General features: G+C 37.0%; 1 protein-coding gene across 2 annotated transcripts; it reads right to left on the reverse strand.

Moving 5' to 3' along the window:
- Positions 1–265: 265 nt before the first annotated feature.
- suclg1 (succinate-CoA ligase GDP/ADP-forming subunit alph) lies at positions 266–22,303 on the reverse strand. Of its 2 annotated transcripts, XM_032563448.1 has the most exons (10): positions 22,196–22,303; positions 18,860–18,960; positions 15,862–15,978; positions 15,454–15,666; positions 15,029–15,086; positions 13,419–13,502; positions 10,533–10,684; positions 7,579–7,767; positions 7,012–7,030; positions 266–672 (listed from the first exon to the last, which is right to left on the reverse strand). In XM_032563448.1, exons 1-10 carry the CDS (start codon positions 22,227–22,229, stop codon positions 665–667), a joined length of 975 nt encoding a protein of 324 aa, XP_032419339.1. In that variant the 5' UTR covers positions 22,230–22,303; the 3' UTR covers positions 266–664. The 2 variants fall into 2 exon arrangements, with proteins under 2 accessions (XP_032419339.1, XP_032419340.1); XM_032563449.1 differs by lacking the exon at positions 7,012–7,030.
- Between the last annotated feature and the right edge of the window lie 1,092 nt (positions 22,304–23,395).

Below are 23,395 nucleotides of genomic sequence, written 5' to 3' on the forward strand. Positions count from 1 at the left end.
TTTTTCAGGTTACAAATATGCTTATGCAGGAAAGGGGGCATTCTATTCCAATGTGTAGCTTGTTGTAGCTGGTCAGAACCGAGTCTGAGCCTACCAGAGGTAAGATACTAATTGCAGACAACTTCAACAAAAAAGATGATCCCATTAGCTCTTAAATGAAGTCGTTCTGTCCATCGAGGTTGTTACTGAATCTTTCATACTGGGAAGCACAAACAGACAGTCGTTGTGCATGGTGTTTTGAAATTATACACACACAACACAGGGAGAAAATAATATGAGAACTTTTTTTTCTTTTTCAAGTGGACAGCCAGTAAAATTGATGATGAAATACATCTTACAATGTTACAAAATGAAACTGTGGCATCTCCCTTTTAGCTGGTAGCACTGTGTGGAAGAAATTATTGATTAAAAACTCCTGCACAGCTTATAACAGAGATGTTTAGAACACCACTAAGACACTAATGTTTTATTTCTTTCATTATGTGCAAGGTACAAGTTCATGGCAGAAATTACAACAGAAACACCGCATGTGCGTATCAATGATGAGATAGTCGGGGTTCACAGATACTGCAGGGCATGTCCAGCTCCAGAATCGTCTCGTTTGTGAGGTGGATGGGTTAAAAGTCGGGTGTCTTAGAGCGCAATTTACAACAGTTTTCTCTTCTCAAACTCCTGCAAAGACAGACAACAAAGGGAAAGAAGACACAGAGCGTCAAACGAAGTGAGACAGAAAGACATGAATGATTTATTCATGTGGAATTCATACAGACTTGTTTTGATCCTGTGCATCAGATATGCTGTTGGGGGGAGAGTGTTGAGTAGCTCTGGAGTCTCTTTTTTTCATTCCTTGAGAGTCTACATTGCTCAGCACATACATGTGGGAAAACTCGAGCACTTTAACAGCTCACTTGTTGGTTGTCAACATTAAAAAACAGATTGCTTCCTGTGATCGATGGGAGTGGTACATCTGTGAAAATCTGATTTATGTGAGGTTATGCTAGCTGTGTTTATCTGTGCAGTCCAACCATGTGACTATAAATGAGAAGGCATTATGTTAGCCATTAAAAAGGATGTTGCTATTTACATATTCAATTTGCAGAGTATCACACAAATCGCAGGATGATAGAATACGTCGTTCCCAGAGAATTTTCCATTCCGAGGGGGAGAGTAACTTAATGCAAATGTCATTTATCAGGTCTAGAGAACACACAAGCACTCGAGCACAAACCATTCCTCTGTGGCTTGTGAATGCATGAAGTTATACTGCCACCCGGAGGCAGGAATATAAAAACATGAAAAATCCAAAGTTGTTAAGATGCCGCCTCGCAATCTAAACCTGACTGCAAAGATGGGCAAATTAAATTTGGGTAAATTTCTAAGAAACTGGAGTGTTTTTTGCCATCTGCTGTATTTTTCCTTAAAAGGAAGACTATACAAGAACTGAAGAAGGTTTAGAGGCAAATATGTAAATTAAGGCAAACAAAGAAAAGTAATGGAAGGTAAAAACTGACAAAAGTGAATTCCAAAAATTGTGCTTCTGACAAGCAGGAGACACTAACTCCAAGGTCACAAAACAAATAGATGCTCCAGGGAAAGATTGCACAGCTCTTCCCTAAGAACAGGGGAAGAAAACACTTTTGCTTGAGCCTGCCGTTTGACAAGTCAAGAGCAAGGGGAGGAGTAAAATGAGAAAAGTAGAGGTTGTCAGTCAAAGGCGACAAGTGAAAATACCCCTGGTCCGAAAGCAGGGAAAAGCGAACGGAAATGTGACATGAAAGAAAAGCAAGACATTTACAAGCGAGCAACGACAATAGCTTTGACGCCTTGGCCCCAGATATATGAGGCCGACAGGCACAGTAAACAACGTCAGTAAACTCTGCTTCAACTGTTGAATTTATAAGAGCAACAAAATCTAAAGGCTACGGTTTGTCTGCACCTATTAGGTTTGAATTATAAAGGGTTTTGTGCAAAAGCAACACAAAGTAGTGGATAACTGTGAAAAAAATAAATGGCTTAGAAAAAAACTATTTGCACCAATAAAAATCTTACGTGTTATATATATTTGTATTCAGTTTATTTTTTCTGATGTTATTAAATAAAGTCCAGTGCAACCAAATGCATTCAGAAATCACCTAGCAGTAAATAGAGTCCACAAGTATTAGTAATAATTCAATTGCTCTGTGAATGTCTCAGAGGTTTGTTAAGAGATTATTAGTATGAAAACAGAGGCAAAAAGACAATAGCTGACACGTCAGGCGTAAGGTTGTAGAGAGGTTTAAAACAGGGTTAAATTATAAAATATGTGGAAAAAGCTGCTTCCTTCAAATTTTAACTTTTTAACAAGATTCAAATATATATTCTACGGAAAACTAACACTGAAAATCAACATCAACATTCCATCCCAGTTAGAACATAGCTGTGAAAGTATCATGCCGCGTGAAGCTTTCTGCAGCTGGGTGGATCCAAACAAAACAGATTTAAGATGACAAAAACCAAACGCCTCATATCAAGTGTTTAGCACATAGAGGCCTGATAATTTGGGCTCATTTTAACAACCATGTGGCTACATTCTGAACTATACTATACGATATTATAATATGCTATGCTAAACTAAACTTTGTTGTATGCTATACTATTCTATGCTGTGTTGTGCTATACTATGTTGTACTATATTATGCTATGCCACCCTATGCTATGCTATATTAAGCTATGCTATACTATATTAAGCTTTACAATACTACGCTGTGCTATGCTATATTATTCAGTACCATGCTGTGCTGCCCTATCGTATACTATACTATGTTATACTATTCTATGCTATATTATACTATGCAATATTACGCAATACTATGCTAAACAATCTTATGTTATGCTATGCTATACAATTTTAAGCTGTGCTACACCATATTATACTATACACATAAGCCTGAGGCCACCTGGCAGTCAAAAACCCATATTACGGAAATCAAGTTAATTTAATAGATAATTCTTTTAAACAAAGTTTTATGTGTTTCCATGCTTCAAACAGAATTTTGTGAACGCAAAGGATTTTGGCGTAAATTATAGACACATTACTGATCAAATGTTTTTGTTTTTTTAGCAGAACTGCTAAAATTTTATTTTCATCAATCTCGCACATGTATGTTCTCTCCAATGTATTTAAAGCTAGTTATCAATGCAACGAGATAAAAGAAAAATCAGTGGTATTAATATAGCTATAAATATATAAAAGCTACAAATATTTAAATTTAAAGATGAATAATCAATGGTATTAATATAGTTATAAATATATAAAAGCTACAAATATTTAAATTTAAAGATGAATATTTTATAAAATGAGTCTCTTTGATCTATACAGACCAAAAGAAAAGAGATTGAGGGAGAGAAGTCATCATATTCAGTGAAACTGAAAATTCAGCAAATCGTAATGAAAAGAACAAGAAAGAAATATGTTCATAATGTGACCATGTTGTACTGCAATCACAGGTAGCTACAACCAATCCAAGCACCAACACTGGAGACAATTATAACACTAATGACTGAAAAAAAAGAGCGCTGTGTAAAAAAAAAAAAAAGACCCAAAGTGTTTACTAGAATAACAAAATCTCAATTACCATAACACATTAAGACTTAAGTGGCCTGTGAAGGCATTATAAAATTGAACTGTTAGAACAAGCTTAATTAAAAATGATTGTCCAGGTGAAAACAACATCACATTGAGTATGCCTACTTTGCTTCAGCCTTGAGGGAAGAAAAAAAGCTTGCAAAGATCCCTCTTAGTTTGAAGGGTAAACAGCTGCTTATACAGCATCTAAATTGGATAAAACTTTCTTAGACCATGAAGGTTTTTCCAGATAAGATGAACCAATTCCCTTCTGATCATCTAGTTCATATCTTCCAATTTCTACTTTTATGTTCAAAACAAGCATTTGCTTTGCATGTCCCAGTGGCCACAGCGCTGTGGTCCAAGGCTGAAAAGCATCTTTAATAAACTTAGCACCGCCAGTTCACAGCAATTTACTCGATTTCTGTTTACAGTTACATATTCTCCCATCTAAAGCTCAGTTTTGTCAGTCTTCCGACAATACTGAGTCTTTTTCAACATTTAAGGATGCATTTATGCAAACCTGACAACAAACTGTGTTGAGCAGTGGTTTTATTTGATGCAAGGAGCCCCATTAGTGCTTGACACCTTTTCAAGACAAATTAAGAAGATGGTCAAGACAGAGACAAGGAGGCCCCGTTAATTATTTTTCCAGCTGATTAAATGTGATGACACATTATTCTTGTTTTGCATAATGATTTTTTTTTTTAATCACTCCCAGCAAAGTCCATCAGGGTCAGTGGATGCAGATGTTTACTCCGGCAGCTGAGCAGCTGTTATTGGGGTCACCACAGTTTCAGGCCACACTCGAAGCATTGTGTGAGCTTGCTTCTTTTTATGCGTTATTACTTCGATTACAGCGGTCAATGAGATAAAGAGAGATGTATGAATACAACGTGTGGGAAAAATGAGCATCCACGCAGCACGTTTTTCATCATTACACGCAATGATTATGAATTAAACTGTGGCAAAAAATGTCATGTAAATCTATATCTGTGTGCAGTAGTGCCAGCAGTGGTAATGAAAGTATTGGATGATAAATGGGTGTAATACATGCTTTCACTTTTTATACATCTTGTTAACTGTGCCTCCCTTGGGATAAACCTAAATAAAGAGGTGGTAGCGTCAGTTCAGTTTCACACATGTTTACTAATTTTTGCCCCTCTTTTCAGCAGTTCTTTGTTTATAGGATATTAAAAATTAAACCTCAACACTCCTAGAAAAACCGATTAAATTATGAAGAAAAAAAAATCTCCTCACATGTGTAACAGTGCTTAATTTAGAGCTAACACTAAGTGACCAACACTCCAGCATACTTAAATGTAAAGCTGGAACGGCAGATGTAATAGTGTGGCTATCAACTTGGTTCCAACTCAATCATTCTTTAGAAAATGGTTCATGCATCATTCTAACCCATGAACATGGCTTAATCCAAACCAATTCATTGAGGCTCTGACTGTGTGTTTTGGGTTGCTCTGAAAGGGGAACCTTTGCCCCAGTCTCAAGTTTTTTGCAGCCTCTAACAGGCTTTCTTCCATGAAGGTCTGTATTTAGCTCCATCCATCTTTCCTTCAACTTTGTCAGGCTTCCCTGACCCTGCTCAACAAAATCCTCCTTCCAGGATAATGCTGGCAGCTTCTAGTGTCACCATAGGGGCAGAGGGTTCTGGAGAGTACAATGTTAGTTTTCTGTCAGACAGTGTTTAGCATGTGGACCCAAAAGTTCAATTTTAGTTTTCTCTGACCAAACCATCTTCTACATTTTTGTTGGGTAAGATTTGATAGTTTCCCAGTTGTACATCAGCAAAATTCACAGAACAGCTGCATATGTATGTAAGCTTACCTTGAGATAAGCTTACATACAGTGTATTAATTCCTAACTGGATTACTTCTAGAAGCTACTGGTTACACTGGATTTCTCCATATCACAATTAGTTGCAGCAGTGTTTATTCAAAAAACAGAAATATGTCTGAAAGACACTGTTACTGGCTCACTTGTTCAACTGAAATGTGGTCTGTGCATTTATTTAGTTTCTTTCTATTGTAAATGTTTGAAAAAGTTAAATTAACACAGCACAGATGTGGCTGTTTGGTTATATGCTGTCCCCATCTATTTGAATATTTATTATTATTAATGGATTTATTATCAATTTATTAGGGAAGCATTTTCCACCATTTGAATGTGATACACCTACCTCAACAAAAAACAAAAAAAAATACAGGAAAACAAACTGACAGGTGCAGAGCAGCAAAAACAAGGGAAGCATTTCAGTTCAACAGATCTCAAATTATGTTATCATTTTGGGCATTTGCAAAATGCCACTCCGAGACTGAGCATTTTAAAATTGCTTTTACGTAATAATGAAAAGTCAGACCATTGGCATGATGACAATATGCAGGTTTGCAGTAAATTACATGTACACTTCCCAAAATAAAAATAAGCTTGCCTCCAACTGTCTGTCTTAGCTTTTTTATTCACTGTATAAGCAGTAGGTGATGTTTCAATTTAAAAAAATCCCTGAGGCTAAATCTGTGCTTTGATGCAAAAGTTAATTTTTTTTTTTTTTTTCTAAAGGTTTTTCTGGCACTAGTGGCCTTTATCTGCAATAGATTGGACAGGAAATGGGCAGAGAGAGAGAAGGGCGATGGATAGGCAGCAAATGTCCCAGGGTTGGGAATCGAACCTTGGATGGCTGCGTTGAGAATTAATAGCCTCCCTATAAGGAGCATCCACTCCACCTCCACACCACACACCGCCCCAGCACTCTTTAATTTACAGTAGTGGTGTGTACTATGATCACTGTGTTTTACCAGGACACCAATAGCTGTCACACAACATGCTTATACTTACGTTACATGCTATGATTCAAGAATCAAAAAAAAAAAAAACATCTAGTAAACAGACCAAAAATGCAGAAAGTCTGGGGAAATATTAAATTAATAAAAAGCAAATATGCAAAAGCGAAAGAACCACAACAGCGACAAGTCAACATCAAACAAACTGTAGATGCATCCTTCTCTGACTGGAGCTGCACTTTCCACAGACAATATGAGATCGACAAGCAGATCCGTCTTCCTGAATCATCATGCACAAACCGGGATAGAAAAATGCAAAATGAAGCGGAGCAAACAACAAGCACACAACAGATGGAACAGTCTAGGCTGTTAAGTCTATGCCTGGATTTGCAACATGCTTCGAGGGAAGTTTAAACTCCGCTTGATAAATACGGATGTGTTGTTGTAAAAGAAATCATGAGCCAGTGAATCAAGTTAGAGGAAGTAGCTTTGATAAGGAGCTCTTCATTTTTCAAAGTGTTTTAGTCTAAATGTTGGATGTCATCAAAGAATGTTGCACAGAATTAGGTCAACTGTGGGGATTTAGCTTAATAACCAATCGACATTACGTACCTCTCACAGACCTCATCACCTGGTAACAATATAAAACAGCTGTTTAATTACATATGCAAATGCATGAGGGCCTTACACAAGACTGCAGCTTTTCTTGCAGGTACAAGCAGGGCAGTCTTCCAGATAAACAGATTTGGGCGTAAAGGTTTATCCAAAGACTTCATTTGCTATTGATTATTTTTAAAAGTACTATATTATTAAATTTGCAGATTATTTTTTAAATTAACCAATTAGTAAAATGAATAATTGGATTGCAAAAGATGCTCAAGAGGAGATTTTTCTTTTCACAGAATTAGTACCAGGTGAAGCTGAAACTGGCATTTTTGTTAACCTTAAATGCAAAATGAATATGATTATTTGTACAGTTTAGGCTTAATTACTGCTCTGAGCATGTTGTTCATTCTAACGATTTATTAATTACTAAATTAGTTGATGATCATTTCAATAATTGATTCATCACAATTAATAAATTTACACAGTAAGGTTATGTAAACTGAGAGAGTATGTCAACCTAAACACTAATTCAGTTTCCACCATTATTGGCGTGGTGGTTTAGTGAAGTCTCACCTTGAACATTGTGCTCCCCAGCTGAGCAGGGGACATGCTGACCACAACTCCAGCAGACTGGAGAGCTGCGATCTTCTCTTTGGCTCCGCCCTTCCCGCCAGCGATGATGGCACCAGCGTGGCCCATCCTGCGGCCTGGAGGAGCCGTCAGCCCAGCGATGAACGACACCACAGGCTTGGCGTTATCTCCCTGGACGATGGAGAGTGCAGGGAGAAAAACAAAGCAAAATGAATTGAGCTTAAAATTTAAAAAATGAACCAAAAATTTAAAAAAATAAAGAGAGAAACACCAGAGGAAAAATTTATATTTGTTTTGCAAAACAGCAGCAGCAGCACCGTCTGTACAAAAATGGAAGGAATTAGTTTTCTGCACTTGCATTTCATTCATTCATTAGACACAATGCACCTCATGGCCTCCCATTAGAGAGCTTCATGATAACACGCAAGTCTAACCAGTCATCTCTGTCTAAGACAGCATTATTAAAACAAAGGGTCAATCAAGCCATTTAATTGCATGGGCGGCAGTGTGACCAGATAGGGGCTCAGGCTCCTGCCATTTCATATCATCTCATTTCTGAATTGGTAATTAGTCATGCAGCCAGTGATTAGCTCAGCGCTTGTCTATGCTACTTGTTCATTGATGGATGCTACATTCAACAGTTAAGATCATTTCCAAGGTGAAGAGAGCTAATATTTCATCTTCGGCCATAACATCATAACCAGAAAGAGGGACAGAAGCTGTGCGTGTGCGAAGCAGCTAATATTTCATACTTAGGGATAACAACATAATTGCTGGGGACGGCTGTGTGCGTGTGTTCAGGCTGATGCTCATCTGGCAGACAGCATCCAGAGAGCGAATGTGGCATGTTTAACAGCCAAAGCAACACAGCGAGGTCCTTCAAAGACACGCACTCCTGCAAGCATTTCAGCACCAGATTTAAAGATGACACTGGCAGGAACGAGATGGCACCTCTTAATACGCATACGCTCAAGACGACGTTTGATAATTGAGACTAGCAGGGCATATATCAGCCAAGGGAACGTCAAGGGCCCTGGATGAAAAAGCATCACTAACTAGATGCGTTAAGTCTCGCAGAGTTACCCAGGAAACGCAGAGAGGGAGGGAATATCACTATAAAGAGCTCTGAATATGTAACAAGCATCTCTTCTAACCAATGAAAGATCATAAGCAAAAAAAACCCAAATTAGCAGAAAACAGTCTACTCAGAATTCAAAGCACGTTCTGAATACACAAACCGCCCTCATGTGAATCCAGCCTTAAATCTACCTCAAGCAAAACAGGTTTAATTACTCTATTAATTCCTGCCTCTCTTGGCACTAAGTAACAATTCAAAGAGGGAGGGGGGCTGTGCTATTCGCTCCAGCCGTCTTCTGTCGTTCACTGTTAGCAGCACAGATTTATTACATTCATTAAGGGACCAATAGGGGAGTTTCACAGTTTCTGTTTGCCAACATGACAGGGGAAGTGCTTTGCACCATAAACACAAACTAAAGTCGAACTCAGACTATTTTAGGCTCCTATAAACATGACAGGCTGGTAGGAGTAGCTGGAATGTGCTTACATATAACACAGCTTTAAAAACTCATGCACCAGAAGACAAGCTCATTTTATTATCAGTCATTTCCGTACAAACTTGAATGATGTATTGAACATTAATAGATATATTATGTTAGCTTGAATGCCAAATTTTCAAATCTACTTACAAAGATGGAAAACTGTACAATAATGAAAGTATACAGTTATGGAAAAAAAAAGAAGACATCCTATTAAACACTCAGTGCTTTCAAAATCAACATTTACATGTCGATATATAAGCTTTGATGTATTTATCTCTGAAAAAGAACATATTTTTTTAATTTAGGTACAGACAAAAAATAAACCTAGTTTTATTTATTAAACCAATTCCAGTCTATGCGCCATCTTTCCAGCACCACTTCCATTTTTAGAATCCTAGTTTTCCATGGTGCAGCTCTATCAGTTAGATTTTGCGATTTTAAAAAGTGCAGGTAGATCATTTATCTGCTAACACAGAGCTTCTGTGATGGGCCTGGATTACAGCAGCTACTCTGCCTGAAACTCTAATTCAAATAGCCTCAAATGAAGAAAAACTCAGTTTAATTCAAAGTGAAAACATTGTGTCCTGACATCTTTGTACAACTCCCCCTGACTATTAAAAACAGGTCTAAGAGCACCATTTTATGAACAATTTTCTACACAAATGACTTTCAAAGGGGAATCTGCAGCTTACTCCCACACTCTGCTGGGCTTTTCATGCTTGTGTTTCATTTGAACTGCCCCTCACTGTCAACACTCAGTGTGATTGGGTGGGGGGATTGTTTGTACTTTATTTGTTCAGTCAGAGTAGTTATTCTCCTGAGACGCCAGCGGCAGATTTGCATGCATTAGAGCAGCAGAGGGCAAATCAAATCCATTTCTCAGCTCAAGAGCACCGAGCACCCATATACAGAAACAACAGAGCAAAATGAACACAGTAAAAGTAATCCACGGGACAAGAGTTCAGACCTGGAGAAGTTGTAAATGTCAGCAGCTTCGTCACATCACCCAATCATCACCTCCCTCACAAGTGAACATCAGAAAAGCTTCACAATTCATCACTGCGGCCGATTTCTAAAACATGACCTGTGAGTCACACCTTCATCTTATCTGTCACTTTCTACCTTCATCACATAAATAACAGAAATATATGGGAGAAGGCCTGAGGCTGTGATCAAAGAAACAAAGGCAATACTTCAACATATTCTTAGTGTGTGATGGTGGCCTTTCTTCACAAGAACTGGAAGATTTGGGGAATGTTTTTTTATTTTTTTTAGTAAATCTTTTGCTGATTTTCAAAAAATCATGAGCAAAGTTTAAAAAGCACGCACACACACGAGCATGTGTAAATAAGGAGTGTTAGCATGTTATTTGCTTACAGTATTGTGCTGCTTCAGATACTCGGCAGCATTCTCCTCAGCATTTCCTCCGATCTCTCCGATGAGGATAATCCCCTCTGTTTTGGGATCTTCCAGGAACACTTCCAGACAGTCTATGAAGTTTGTGCCATTAAATGGATCACCGCCAATACCTTTCAGGAGAAGAAAACAAACACTTATGCATCCAAGAATATCAAAAGATAAATTAGGTAAGTGCAATCATAAATAAACACATAAAAGCCTGCTTTACCTTAACAAGACCTGAGAAAAGGCACTGAAATAAAACAGGGAAGGGCAAAACTGTGGATTTTTAATATTAGCTGTTAACAACAGTCAATTTATCTTTGTTTCAGATTGGGGGAGGATTACTTGGAATATTACTTCCAGCAAAAAATATATATTTTAATTTCATTCTTCAAAAACTCTTAAAAAGAAACATGAGCTTCAAAGATGGAAGCCTGGCTTTATACTTAGTGCCCCGAGTAGGAAGCTCACAGCTGATTTATGAGAACTTTCCATGGTGAATACAGCTCTAAGTCAGCAATGACGACAAGAGAACTGCACTAACTTAGAGCAGCTATAAAAATAGCTTGTGGAGCTGCTGGGTAGAGCAGCTACCTTGTCCTTTCTAAGAATTAGAAATACAGATCTGGAGAGATGTTTGTTCATTTTTCTGTTTCACTTCAGTTGTTAATAACAACCTTATTTTTCTTAGAACGGCACCTTAAGGATGCTTTTATATTAGTAGCAGAGCTTACAAAGCGTGAGTAAACCACATTTTCTAAGAAATGTGAGAAAACCTACACAAAACAACAAAGTAGGGTTAAAGAAGCTTTATGATATTTATTATTGAATAATATTTTTTTCCAAACTAAAATAATGAATAATGAAAGATTTTAATGTGGACCTGTTCCCATAATGCATTATTAACAAATCAAGATTTCCATGGTGACAAAACAAGGTGTAAAAAGGAGTCAGTCTGTTCCATGTTTGTCTGCCAGTATGAGCAGCTCAGGGCCAGTTTCCTTTCAAATTTCCCTTATTGCTTATTTATTTTCTTCCTGTTTTGTTTTGACAAAATAAAAACCTACAAAGAAAAAAGACCATTTCTAGTTGTTTTTGTCATTTGTGAACAAATAGAAACTATAAATAAGCAATAAAAATAATAAAAAACATAAGGCAATTTTCCACCAGTCTGCAAAATAAAAAACAAAAATAAAACAGAAGATAATCATCTATAGGAATAATAAGCATCAATTTATTCAAAGACACCACTTTTTAAAAAATATTCAGTATCTTACAATATTGGCTGAAGTCAAATAGTATAATAATTGGGATAAAGTGACATCAGCTCTTCACTAATGAAGGAACTGAACATTTTGCCAGTAAAATTATAAAATGTTTATTTTTAAAGGTAACTCAGTATATTTTACTTCACCAAAGTGTACTGTATACTTAACAGTTTAATTTAAAAATTGCAGTAAACAACAAAAAACAGAAAATAACATGAGGAATAAATTACATTTAAAACAATACTACATGTTTTGCTTTTCTTCCCTGTAACAATTAATTAATTAAATTTTATCTATGTTTTTTAAGTGTTTTTGAGACATGAGGATTCTGAAGGGGAGCAACACAACTCTTTGGTGTGAAGTTGCTACTGACTGAAGAAGACTAAAAGTTAGCTATTTTCAGTATCAGTGTAGTATTAAAAGTGTAACTATAACCCCTCTGTGACACATTTAGAAAACTTTCACCCAACTTAACAACTTTATCACTTTATTTATTAACTTTTTTTTAAAGTGACAAGTGACAAATCTAGCGATTCTTTTATGGGAACATTTAATTGCAGTAGCCACCAAGGAGGGCAGCACTAAGATGGTTTTTGGCAAGGCGCTGCAGAGTCAATCAAATTTACAAGAAAATGTCAAAATTTGCACAAAAACATGAAGGTAACACCCTTAAAACCAATGCAGACAGTTTATGTGCAAAAAAAAGTTGATTTGGGATTTAGCTACTCTATAAATGAGGACAGAGGAAACAGATGCAAAGAAACGATTTAAAAGGAAACCGTGTTTTTAATGACATGTCCAGACATCTCTGAATCTGTGACATATTTAGATAAAAGGAAGGATGAGCAAAATTAAGTTTTCATTCTATTCTTCTGAACTTTCATCCTCTATCTAAAGCAGAGCTTGGTCTGCTGGGTCTGTGAGCAACTACTGTGAGAAAAAAGTGTTTATATCCAAAATTGTAAAAATGTTGTAATTAAAATTAATTACAAAATTAATTATATGACCAGAAAAGAAGATGAGAGTGATATTAAGTTTTGCACTGACTATAATTTGCAGCCCAAAGGACAGTCAAAAGATTTGAAACAGTCTCAACAGCCCCACAGTCTTAATGAACTTTATAATATCTAACACTGTTGCAGCACTGATTTCATAGAGTCTGACTGGAGGGAAACTCAATAATTAAACTGTTTAAATAATGATGGAAGCCAGATGGATTTTACTAAATATGTCCAAGATGCTCCATAATGCAATTTTTCCAGAGGAAAAGATGTTGGATCAATAAAAACTCATTTTTGTTGTTATGATGAAAAGAGCTGCATCAAACTTTGCATCCAGATGTATTTTGGGCATGAACATCTGCATGATGCTGCATGGCAGATTATGTGGCATGCCTTCCTGAGCATTGTGAGAAATACAGAGAAATACAGGGAGCTCTAATAAAAATGTTTATAGAGTTCCACTTTCACCTCACCTTGATGCCATACAGGAAACTTAAGTCCAAGCTACAGATCTGAATGCTAACTGGTAATAAAATTAGGAGATGTGAGTTTAATCCATTCACATTTAATGCATGATGTCAGCAGTAACTTACCCACACAGAGGGACTGGCCCAGGCCCACTTGTGTAGTCTGATGCACGGCTTCGTATGTCAAGGTACCTGATCTGGAAACGATGCCTAGAATGAACACAAAGTTTTAGACAGAGTTTTAAAAACATTTCTCAGAATGCAATGTGTATGTTTTATTTCTATTTTAGTCTAATTTTGACTGAATTGCTTCAAGCAACAAAGTCAAAATAAACCAAATGCTTTTATTACCAGAGCTTGGTAACAGCTGCTGTTTGGTTTTTGGAAAGAAGCCAGTTGATTTTTAATAAAACCAACATGCTGTAAAGGTTCACCGGGTAGCAGCTGCACATGGTGCTTATCAAGCTGTCAACAGCAGGAGATCTTTCAGGGATTTTACACAGGGGTGTATAAAGAAAAATATTAGCATTGAGTGTTTTTCTTTTTTTTTCCTTCACATGCCAGCCATTTAAAGGTTGTTGCAGGAGGAGGACATGTCTGGGTCATGACCTTTTAAACTGTCCACTTCACTGACTTCCCCGACTCGGCTCGCATTTTAACAAGAAGAAAAGGTTTCACACAGGAAAGAAAAGTTTCTCTACTAAGGAAAATGATCTGTGAGAAATGGGGGCATTAAAAAGTGCCCTCAAGGTGCTATAAAGTGCTTCTTTTAGCTACTAGGCTTGTTGAGTACCCATATTTATCTTGCGACCCATTCAAAGCGATCTGAATGGTACGGGAGGTAAAAAAAAAACCCAAAAAAACATCTCCAAACTTCAGTGTTGGAAAACTGAAGCAAAGAGTGGCATCTTGCGGTCACCACATCTCCATAGTATCCACCAGATTCTGTCAAAAGTCTTTTTTGTCCCACCAAAATATTTAAACATTTGGATTTTGCTAAACTCTGGTGGGACTTCAACTGGAACCAACAAACATTCTAGGATGAATATTTGAAAAGGCAACTCATGCCCATCATTAGGAATATGGTCCATCATTGGGTCTTTTAACATGAAAGGATTCAAAATACACGTGTAACTAAACGCAGAAATGATTCACCAGACATAAAATCAACCTTCTTCCATTCTCTGTCTCCAGATCTAAATTGTACAGAAAACCTAGAGGAGAGCTGAAAAGAAGAGGGCATAAGAGAAGACCCAAGGGTCTGAATAATCTAGAAAGATTGTGCATAGAGGACTGACAATGGTCAGTCCTCTATGCACTGACCATTGTCAGTGCATGTTGGGAATGCTCCAACCTTTTCAAATGCAATACAAACTGAGCTGTCGTATTGGCACGAGGGGGTTGTAAGATGTATTGACAGCAGGAGTACAGATTATTGTACCTCTGCTTATTTAGTTTAAAATAAGCATTTCTTAATGAGGAAATATTTCCCACACTGCATAAATTGTTGGATTTTTTTGTTCTCAGTGTGAGATTATGCAACAAGAGTAAATAAATATTTAGTTTAGTGCTTTTCACACATTTTTAGCAGGGGTGCTATTAACTCAGCCCAGTACCGTGTTAGAATAATAAAAAAAAGATTATTTTTATGTTTAAACCAAACGTCAAAGATCCTATCAAGAACATTTTCACACCAATTAAAAAAAAGGAACAAAATACATGTATGTTGTTCTCACCAATTCTTCCTTTTTTGTGAATATGTCCTGGCATAATTCCAATCTTGCACTCTCCAGGCTGTAAAAAAAGCAGAAGAAATTACCTTTTTTTTTTTTTTTTTTACAATAAATTCAAAATGCCATCTTGATGTCAAGCTCTCAAGTGCAAGTTTCATTTTTTTAACTAAAAATATTTCTCTATATAGCTGGCAGTATTTTTTCTGTCTTAAAAATTACATGAAGCAAATTTTATCTCCTTAGTCAGATCTTTGCAATAAATTAAATGAATAAGTCACCAGATTTCAACTTTAGATTAAAGCCCATCTATCCACTGAATATAAAGCACCTGCCAATCCGTGTGATGCAGTTTGTACTTGTATCTCTATTCTACACAACGCATACATAAAAAGGCATTGGCATCATCGAGCGTCTGTGTGTGCGCTTACATTGATGACTCCTGGGCAGTTGGGGCCTACGAGGCGGGTGGCGCTCTGACGCAGGAGCTTATGTTTGACTTTCACCATGTCCTGCTGGGGGATTCCCTCAGTGATGCACACCACCAGGGGTATCTCTGCGTCTATTGCCTCGATGATGGCGGCGGCCGCAAACGGAGGAGGTACATAAATCACAGTCGCTTCGGCTCCTGTACCCTCTTTTGCCTGAAACAATGAATGAAAGATGTTGGGAAATTCTGAGGTTATCAAACAGTGCCACCTAATGTTACATACTTGTATAAATAAGTCATCATGGGCTGGAGGCTTACTGCCCATATTAACCATGCTTTTTCATTAAAAATATGATTAAAATATATTTTTTTGTTTGTTTTTCTTTTTTTTATTTAAAAAATGACTTGCCTCCTTGACTGAGTTGAAGACTGGCAGGCCGAGGTGCGTCTTCCCGCCTTTCCCAGGAGAAACTCCTCCTACAAGCTGCGAGCCATAGTCGAGAGCCTGCTGACTGTGAAATGTTCCCTACCAGACAGGAAGAAGCAGGAATTAGTGTGCAGGTGTGAGTGATGAACTGGGATGCAGCCACTTCTAGAGCGTCCCCATTGAGATATCATTGCAGACATGTTTAGGAGAAAATATGCTTCCACCCAGGATTAATCACCTGAGGAGCTGGGTACAACCAGGAGAAGATGAAGCTAGCAGAAAATTTATTTAGTGAGAAGGAATCGAAATGTCCTTCACAAATAAATAATGGTGTGATATTAGTTTAATCTCCTGGCAGAACATTTGAAAAACAAATTAAAAAAGCAGCCTGGATATTCCCCATCGGCACTGGCTGTAAAATATTTCACACCAAAGAGACTTTGTGAGAATATTTCACATGCTGTCACTATCGTAGACGCCGGAGAGGAAGTGTCACAGCAGTACTGCAACATTTGGGGAATTTTAATTCCTGACACTTTAAAAGTTTATGTACAGCTCAAGGACTTCTCCTTGCGTAAAAATAAACAGAAAGTAGCAATGTGAGATCATCTCCCTCAGTCTGGAAAGAAACTCAAAAAAAAGCCAATTTGTCTTTATATCCGTCACACAGACTCAGCTGAGCTTCAGGTTTTGTCGTCTTTCAATAGAATTCAATACACCCTGCTCGTGTCATCCTGACTGATGTGGATTTCCAGTTAACTTTGAGGTCTGACCTGTCAATTCTGAGTTTGACAGATTTTCTTTGTGAGGGACACAACACAAATAACAAATAATAACTACTACAGGTAATAGTTTTGAATCCGGCTGACATGGAGTTAAATGATCCTCCCTATTTATGTTTTTAAGGCATGTTCTTCACCAAAGCTCAACCTGCAGCATGTGGCAAAGCACATGCTGCAGGTTGATATATTAGACTGAAAACAGTTTGTACTCTTAGTTCAACTGCACTTAATAAATAAAGGGGAATATAGGTTTTTCAGAATATCACCTATTTATTTATTTATTAGAACACATCAGGGGGAAATTTTCTGACTCTCACCTACTGAATATAAAAAGGTAGCAATTACCTCAAATACACCTTCTCAGTCTCTTCCTCCTGATTCATCAGGAACTTGAATGTTAAAGTGCAGTCAAACCAAACGTAAGAAAATACTTTTTATGAAAATGGTTGCCTTGTATCAGAATGAGAAGTTGTCACACTGACTCAGTTCATCATCTGTTGTACTTTACTAGAAAAAACACAAGAGAGACAGGTATCAAGCTTTTCCTAGCTTTTTTCTTTTTCTTTCTTGCTTCTGTTGTATAACTTGCTGATTCCCTATATTCTCCTAAGGACTGTGATGTAAAAAAAAATTTTTTTTAATAAAACATTAATGGCAGGTTCTTTGATAGCAGCCCCAGTTTCAACAGAAAATAGAATAGAACAAGTAGCCTCCAACAAGAGATGCATCAATCCCTCTGCCAGAGATTAGTGCATGTCTGGTTAAAACCTCAGATAACTTTTAGAAATGCTTACTGAAGAGAAAAAAAACACAACATATGGTAAGAAAGTCATTCATTTTTTCTGCTGAGGAAAATATCTTTCACACCTTAAGGCTGCCGAAAAAAGTTAGATGTGATGTATGCATGAGGTGAAGGCTGTTATTGCAAACTTGGGGAATCATTACTACTTCCTGCTCAAATAATTAGCACTTTGAAAGATCATTTGAACTAAAAGTCAATTTAAAAAAATGATAAAGAGAAGCATCCAATTAGATATATAATAGAAAAAATGTTTGGTCCATAAATTATGTGAATAGATAACTGGTGCATGCACTTGATCGAAGCTGATTTTCTGCCACACTAATCCTCAGAGGATGAAGTCAGTTAAATAGAAGCAAAGATGAAACAATGTAGGCAAAGCAGGACGAGCAGAAACTACAAGTGGAAATAAATGACCTTAATGCAAAAATGATAACCGGCCTATTATGTAGAATTGGAAGCCATGCATCAGCATTTTCACCTCCATGTGTAATAGATTCCTTCACCCTGCTAACGCTGCTGTTTTTGGCACTCATTACTATCCAAAATGTTGGGATAATAATTTTTGAAAAATTGCTTGCTTATCAAGGCAGAAGGACATGGTCATGTGCACCCAATAGCACTTGCTTCATTTGGTCTCTTCCTTTAATTACCAGGAGTGTTCACTGGAACTATATTTAACAACCCTAGATGAGAAGCTGGAGAAACAAATGTGCTAAAGGACAGAGGGCGGATATGAATCTATGGAAACCAGGTTTCTGGCTTATTGAGCACACTTTGTCAAGACTTTTATCATCCCCGCCTTGTTTAATGAGATTCTCCTCAGCTTTTCCTCTCTTACAGATTCACTTCAGGAATAAACAATCTGTCGTTTCAGATTTATTACCATCGACTTATGAATTGAAAGCGTGCTCAAGACTTGTTGCTGGGAAGAAAAAAAGGCAGAGTAGAAAAATGATTTTTTTTTTTAAACATGACCTCATATCAATGCAAAAAAACCTGCTCATGATTAAGGAAACGCAATAAAGCCCAGATTCAATGTCCACATGATTCTGACTCTTGTTGACAGCTAACTCACAGAGTCTGTTAAAAAATGAAACAAAAACTCTCCTTCAATTTTATCTGATTTTATGCGCAACAATGGTGTTTGACACTAAATTAAACCTTTGATAGTGTGTAACATTAGACATCTTGTTTTAAAGGCAGAGCTGCTAAATAGACAACCAGCTGGTGAGTGGAAACACAAAGGAGTGAGGGAAAAATAATCATCTCCATCCACTAATTATAAAATGCAAATATTAAAGGTTCGTGCTCCCTTGAAAAGCTGAATCTTTACTACAGAGTTGCATGTAACTAAAGTGATGTGAAACGAGAATCCAGACGAATCGTGGTTACAAACCTGCTTTCCTGTGAAACCTTGGCAGATGACCTTCGTGTTCTTGTTGATGTAGAGGTTCTTTCTGCTTCCTGTATAACAGTGTCTGACTCCACTCTGCTGCACTGTTGGATCAATACAGAAGAAAAGCAACACAGGGAGCAATCAGGTGAAAGACATCAATACACAAGCTGACATTATTCAACAAAGCTTTTCACAGCTGTGGTTGGAAAACATTCAGTTCAATAAAATAGAGTTTATCCAACATTCAGACAGTCCACATTTTGTTTAACAATAAAATATTAAAGTTTTACTTCATTTCAAGGAGAATAATCAAACCTGAATACTCTGCAGTGTTTCAACAAAAATCACTCTTGCTTTTCTCTGAGCAACACTACCAGCTTTCTGCAGACTTAATGGCTCCCATTTTCAGAAGCTATAATCAAAACCATCTTTAGTATTTAGAATTGAACATATTTACTGGGTTGCTTTTGCAGTGGAGCTGCTAACAAGTCAAAAATCTGTAGAGCACGAGATACTGATCTTACAAAGTATGTGTGTGCATGTGTGTTTATGTAACAGGAGCTCAGTTTCACAACTGCTCCAAATCTTAAACACCGACCATTTAATTCTGAAGCAATGAGATGTTTTCACAACCGATGTGGGGTAGACTTAACCTCATCACCCTGCAGTCCACCAGTTCAACTGATTTAACCATTTCAATGCATATAATGCGATGCTTTAATGAATGGAGGAAGCACATGACTTAATAACATGTGTTGACTCATGAAATGAAATCAGCAAAATAAAGTTAAATCAGTTAATCATGTTAGCTACTTATAGAGCAAACCCATTTGTCGGCATGAGCTTCTGAAATGTCACTGTAACCTCTGGGAATGAGTGCTGGCCTTTGTTCCCCCCTGCTTCCTGACATTTCATAAACTACTTTATTAAACAATATTGGAAAAAAAACAAATATTTTTTTTGCAGCCTAAAAGTTTTCACTCTGACCAAACCACTCTATAAACTCAATGAGCCAAAACAGAAGCTAATGGTCAGCCCCAGTGTTTACAACAGCTGGGTGGAACTAAATAGAGCAGAAAAAATATAGACTTTTAAAAATGTTTTAAATGTTATATAGTTAAGTATTTGTGATTGGAGTTGTGTGCAATACCAGCTTTTCTTAGAGATTAGGCATTAAGCAAAATATATCAATCAATCACCAAAATAGGAAGGACTCAGGTTGCTGCAAGCATAAAGTTAGATATCAATCTTTCTGTATCAATGAAGACGTTTTCAAATGTCTCAAGTTATTTTCATTATATGGTCACCATGTCATTTCCCCCACAATCAATATTTTTTCTTCTTTGCACTTGATATTTGTCCCTTTAAAAAGTGTTCTAACTCCTTGAACATTTTCATGTGATATATCATTGCCACATTAAACTTTGATGCAAATCATTAGGTTTTTATGTGACAAACCACATCATGACTCTGATGTGGAATACAATTTATACTTGTTCTTTCAATTTATTATTTTCAACTTTTCAACCTGAAAAGTGTGACATGCCTTTGCATTTAGTCCTGCTGACTCTCTTACCCCTAAATACAAAGTATAATAAATCGTCTTAAGAAGTCATAGCACACAGATCAGAGATAACACTGCGGAGAAGTTTAAAACAAAGTTAGTTTATAATAAAGAACTAAGCTTTGAACGTCTCAATAAACACTGTTTAATCTGTTATCTTGAAAGGTAAGAAGCATTGCACAACTAGAAACCCACTAAGACACATTCATCATCCATCTAAACTGACAGGTAGAGCAACAGGAGTATTAAACAGAGAATAAGCCGCAAAGCCCATGCTGACACTGGAGGAGCTACAAAGATCCATGACTCAGGTGGGAGAATCTGTTGACAGGATAACTATCAGTAACATACAGCACAAATACGTATTTTTAATCAAAGATAAGCAAGAAGAAAGCCACAGTTAAGAGAAAGCTACAAAAAGTCCCACTTAATCTTCGCCACAATCCATGTAGGGGACATGGAAAATATGAGGAAGATGCTGCTCTGGTCTGATCTGATTAAAATCAAACTTTCTGACCTACTTACAAAATGCTTTGGAAAGGCCGAAAGCTAACCCTGCACATCACCCTGAACACATTAAACACGCGGCGTGAAACATGGCGAAGTTAGCATCATGCTGTGGGAATGATTGTCTTTCACAGTAACAGGAAAATTGGTCACAGTTATGGGCATCAGGATAAAAGCCTTAAACAATGAAATGGTTTAGATAACAGGATATTCATGTGCATGGAAGACCCAGTCGGTGTCCAAGGTTAAACCCATTCAATGCCTACACCTAAATATTACAACTTTAAAAAAATTCAGATTCCATCCAATTTCATTCAACTAGGTGAAGAATGTGTGAAAGTTTGCCTAAGTGAATGTGAAGTGCTTGTAGAGATGAGGACCAAACAATGTGCACCTATACTTGTTCGCTGCAACAAATATTGACTCAGCATTGACAGAATAAAAATATACAACGCTTTCGATTTATGCTTAAAAAGGCTTGAAAAATGTATCATGCATAATTTTTTCTTGTACTTCACTATTAAATCCTAATTTTGTGCGACGTTAGATAAGTGCTCTATGGGTTAATTTGAGGCGACAAACTCTGGAAAAACATGTAGGGTTATAAACAGTATTTTACTAAACGTATTTCTGAAGTCTAAGTGTGTAGCAGCGTTAATTGCCTGCAGCAGAGAGCAGCAGCAGCTGCTGCAGCTCGGTGGTTGAACTTTGCTCTGTTTCCAGAGTCTCATGCAGAGCTGAACAATGTCACTGTGCAAAGTTCAAAGAGTCAATACGAGTTTGATAATATAACTATGACTTTGACAAACACAGTGTTGTATGTTGGTAATGCTATCAAACTATATGCATCTGTTGAGCAAACCTTAGGGCTAACATAAAGAGTTGCTACAATACAGCTGTAAACAGCTAAGTATCTGGCTAAATTTGCCATTTCTATAAGAGTTGCTGGAACAAAGCAGTTACACCCCGCTGACTTGTCAGAACATGTCAGGTCAAATAGAAACAACATTGTTATAGAAGTGAATCTGGGTTTCTTAACTACAAATTGACCACTAAGCAAGTTGGCTAACTGTCAAGAGAGATTTCCCATATTACTTCAGCGGCTGATGTGTCTGACTTTGAGGGCTCAGTGAAAGCTAACCCAGGTGTCAGTGTAGAGTTGTCCGTAAACCTCAGAAAAACACCAGCGCACACATTCTGCGGTACTATAACTAAACTCCTAACCCTCTCAAGCGAGCAAACCCGCACTTAAATAAAATACTTACAAAGCAGCCTGGCAAACAACCTGCTATGAGACATCTTCGGTCATTCAGCAATGACACCACAGGCTAAGGACTTCGTACGTAGAATTTAGCTGACTTCAAAAGATCCAGTGAAACTTAATAGTACGAACAAGCTTGAAAATAGATTTGTCTTAATCACAATAAACACAAAATTATTATTTATGAATAACCAACATTTTATTTCTTTAAAAATGTGTTTATTGGATATCGAAATGAACACAAGCATTAATTTGGTCATTTTTCCTACAGGCAAGACAGTTCGAGTCTTTGACTCAGGGTGCACTCTGGGTATTGAAGTCCGTGACAGATTATTAGCGCGAGAGAATTCGACTTCAGCTCTAGAGGGCGCCTCGACCTCATAGAGGACTTTTAGTAAAAGTCACATGAATAACAGTGAAACAGATAACTAAGCCGTGGTATTTTTTGTGTGTGTGAACAAACGGATATTCAGGTGATTATCTCTCCTTTGCCTTAATTGTCTTTGAAGCAGACACAATACATTTGAAATATACTCATAAACGCAGAAAAAAATCTATTAATACACCTATGAAATGCTAAGTAGTAAATAATATAGAATAGAATAGAATAGAATTACTTTATTCATCCCAGCAGGGAAATTACTTCGCAGTTACAGCATAGAGACAAGACACAACAACAACCACCACTGAGTAGCAGTTGTAGACAAAATAAAAAATAAAATAAAATATAACATGCTGTTAATATAAAAGCAACTTAGAGCAGTCCTTGCAAAGATTCAAAAAATGCAGATACAGTATGTATATGTAAATATATGTACAGCAAGTGTGCCACAGTGCAGTTGTGCAAAATTGGACTGATTAGTACATAACAATGATTTGGCTTTTATTGTACAGTGAGGTGGCAGGAAGGATTTCCTGTATCTGTCCCTACGACAGATATATGCAATATATTCTAAAGGTTTCATTTTTGACAAGTACCTATACCGATAATGTTTATCTTAATATATATTTTCTAAATCTTTTTTTAGTCTCAATTGTTCTCAGAATCTCTTGGTTGTTCTTGTGCATCAGCTCATCATTTGCATTAATTTGTTATTTTCTCATTGCATGACCTATGTAGTTCACTGGCTGTTCCTAGGGGGTCAAAGATTATCTCCAAATAACTCATATATAAAGTCTTGTCATCTCTTTTATACTGGCTGAA

This window comes from Xiphophorus hellerii, chromosome 5, assembly GCF_003331165.1.
Source record: "Xiphophorus hellerii strain 12219 chromosome 5, Xiphophorus_hellerii-4.1, whole genome shotgun sequence".
Lineage (NCBI taxonomy): Eukaryota > Metazoa > Chordata > Actinopteri > Cyprinodontiformes > Poeciliidae > Xiphophorus > Xiphophorus hellerii.

Excerpts from the sequence above, each read along its gene's own strand:
- suclg1 (XM_032563449.1), bottom strand. The coding sequence starts at position 22,229 with ATGTCTCATAGCAGGTTGTTTGCCAGGCTGCTTT. Across the intron at positions 15,667-15,861 it reads TCTTCAACTCAGTCAAGGAG|GCAAAAGAGGGTACAGGAGC; the intron begins GCAAGTCATTTT and ends TCATTGTTTCAG. Across the intron at positions 10,685-13,418 it reads GGGCCAGTCCCTCTGTGTGG|GTATTGGCGGTGATCCATTT; the intron begins GTAAGTTACTGC and ends TTCTCCTGAAAG.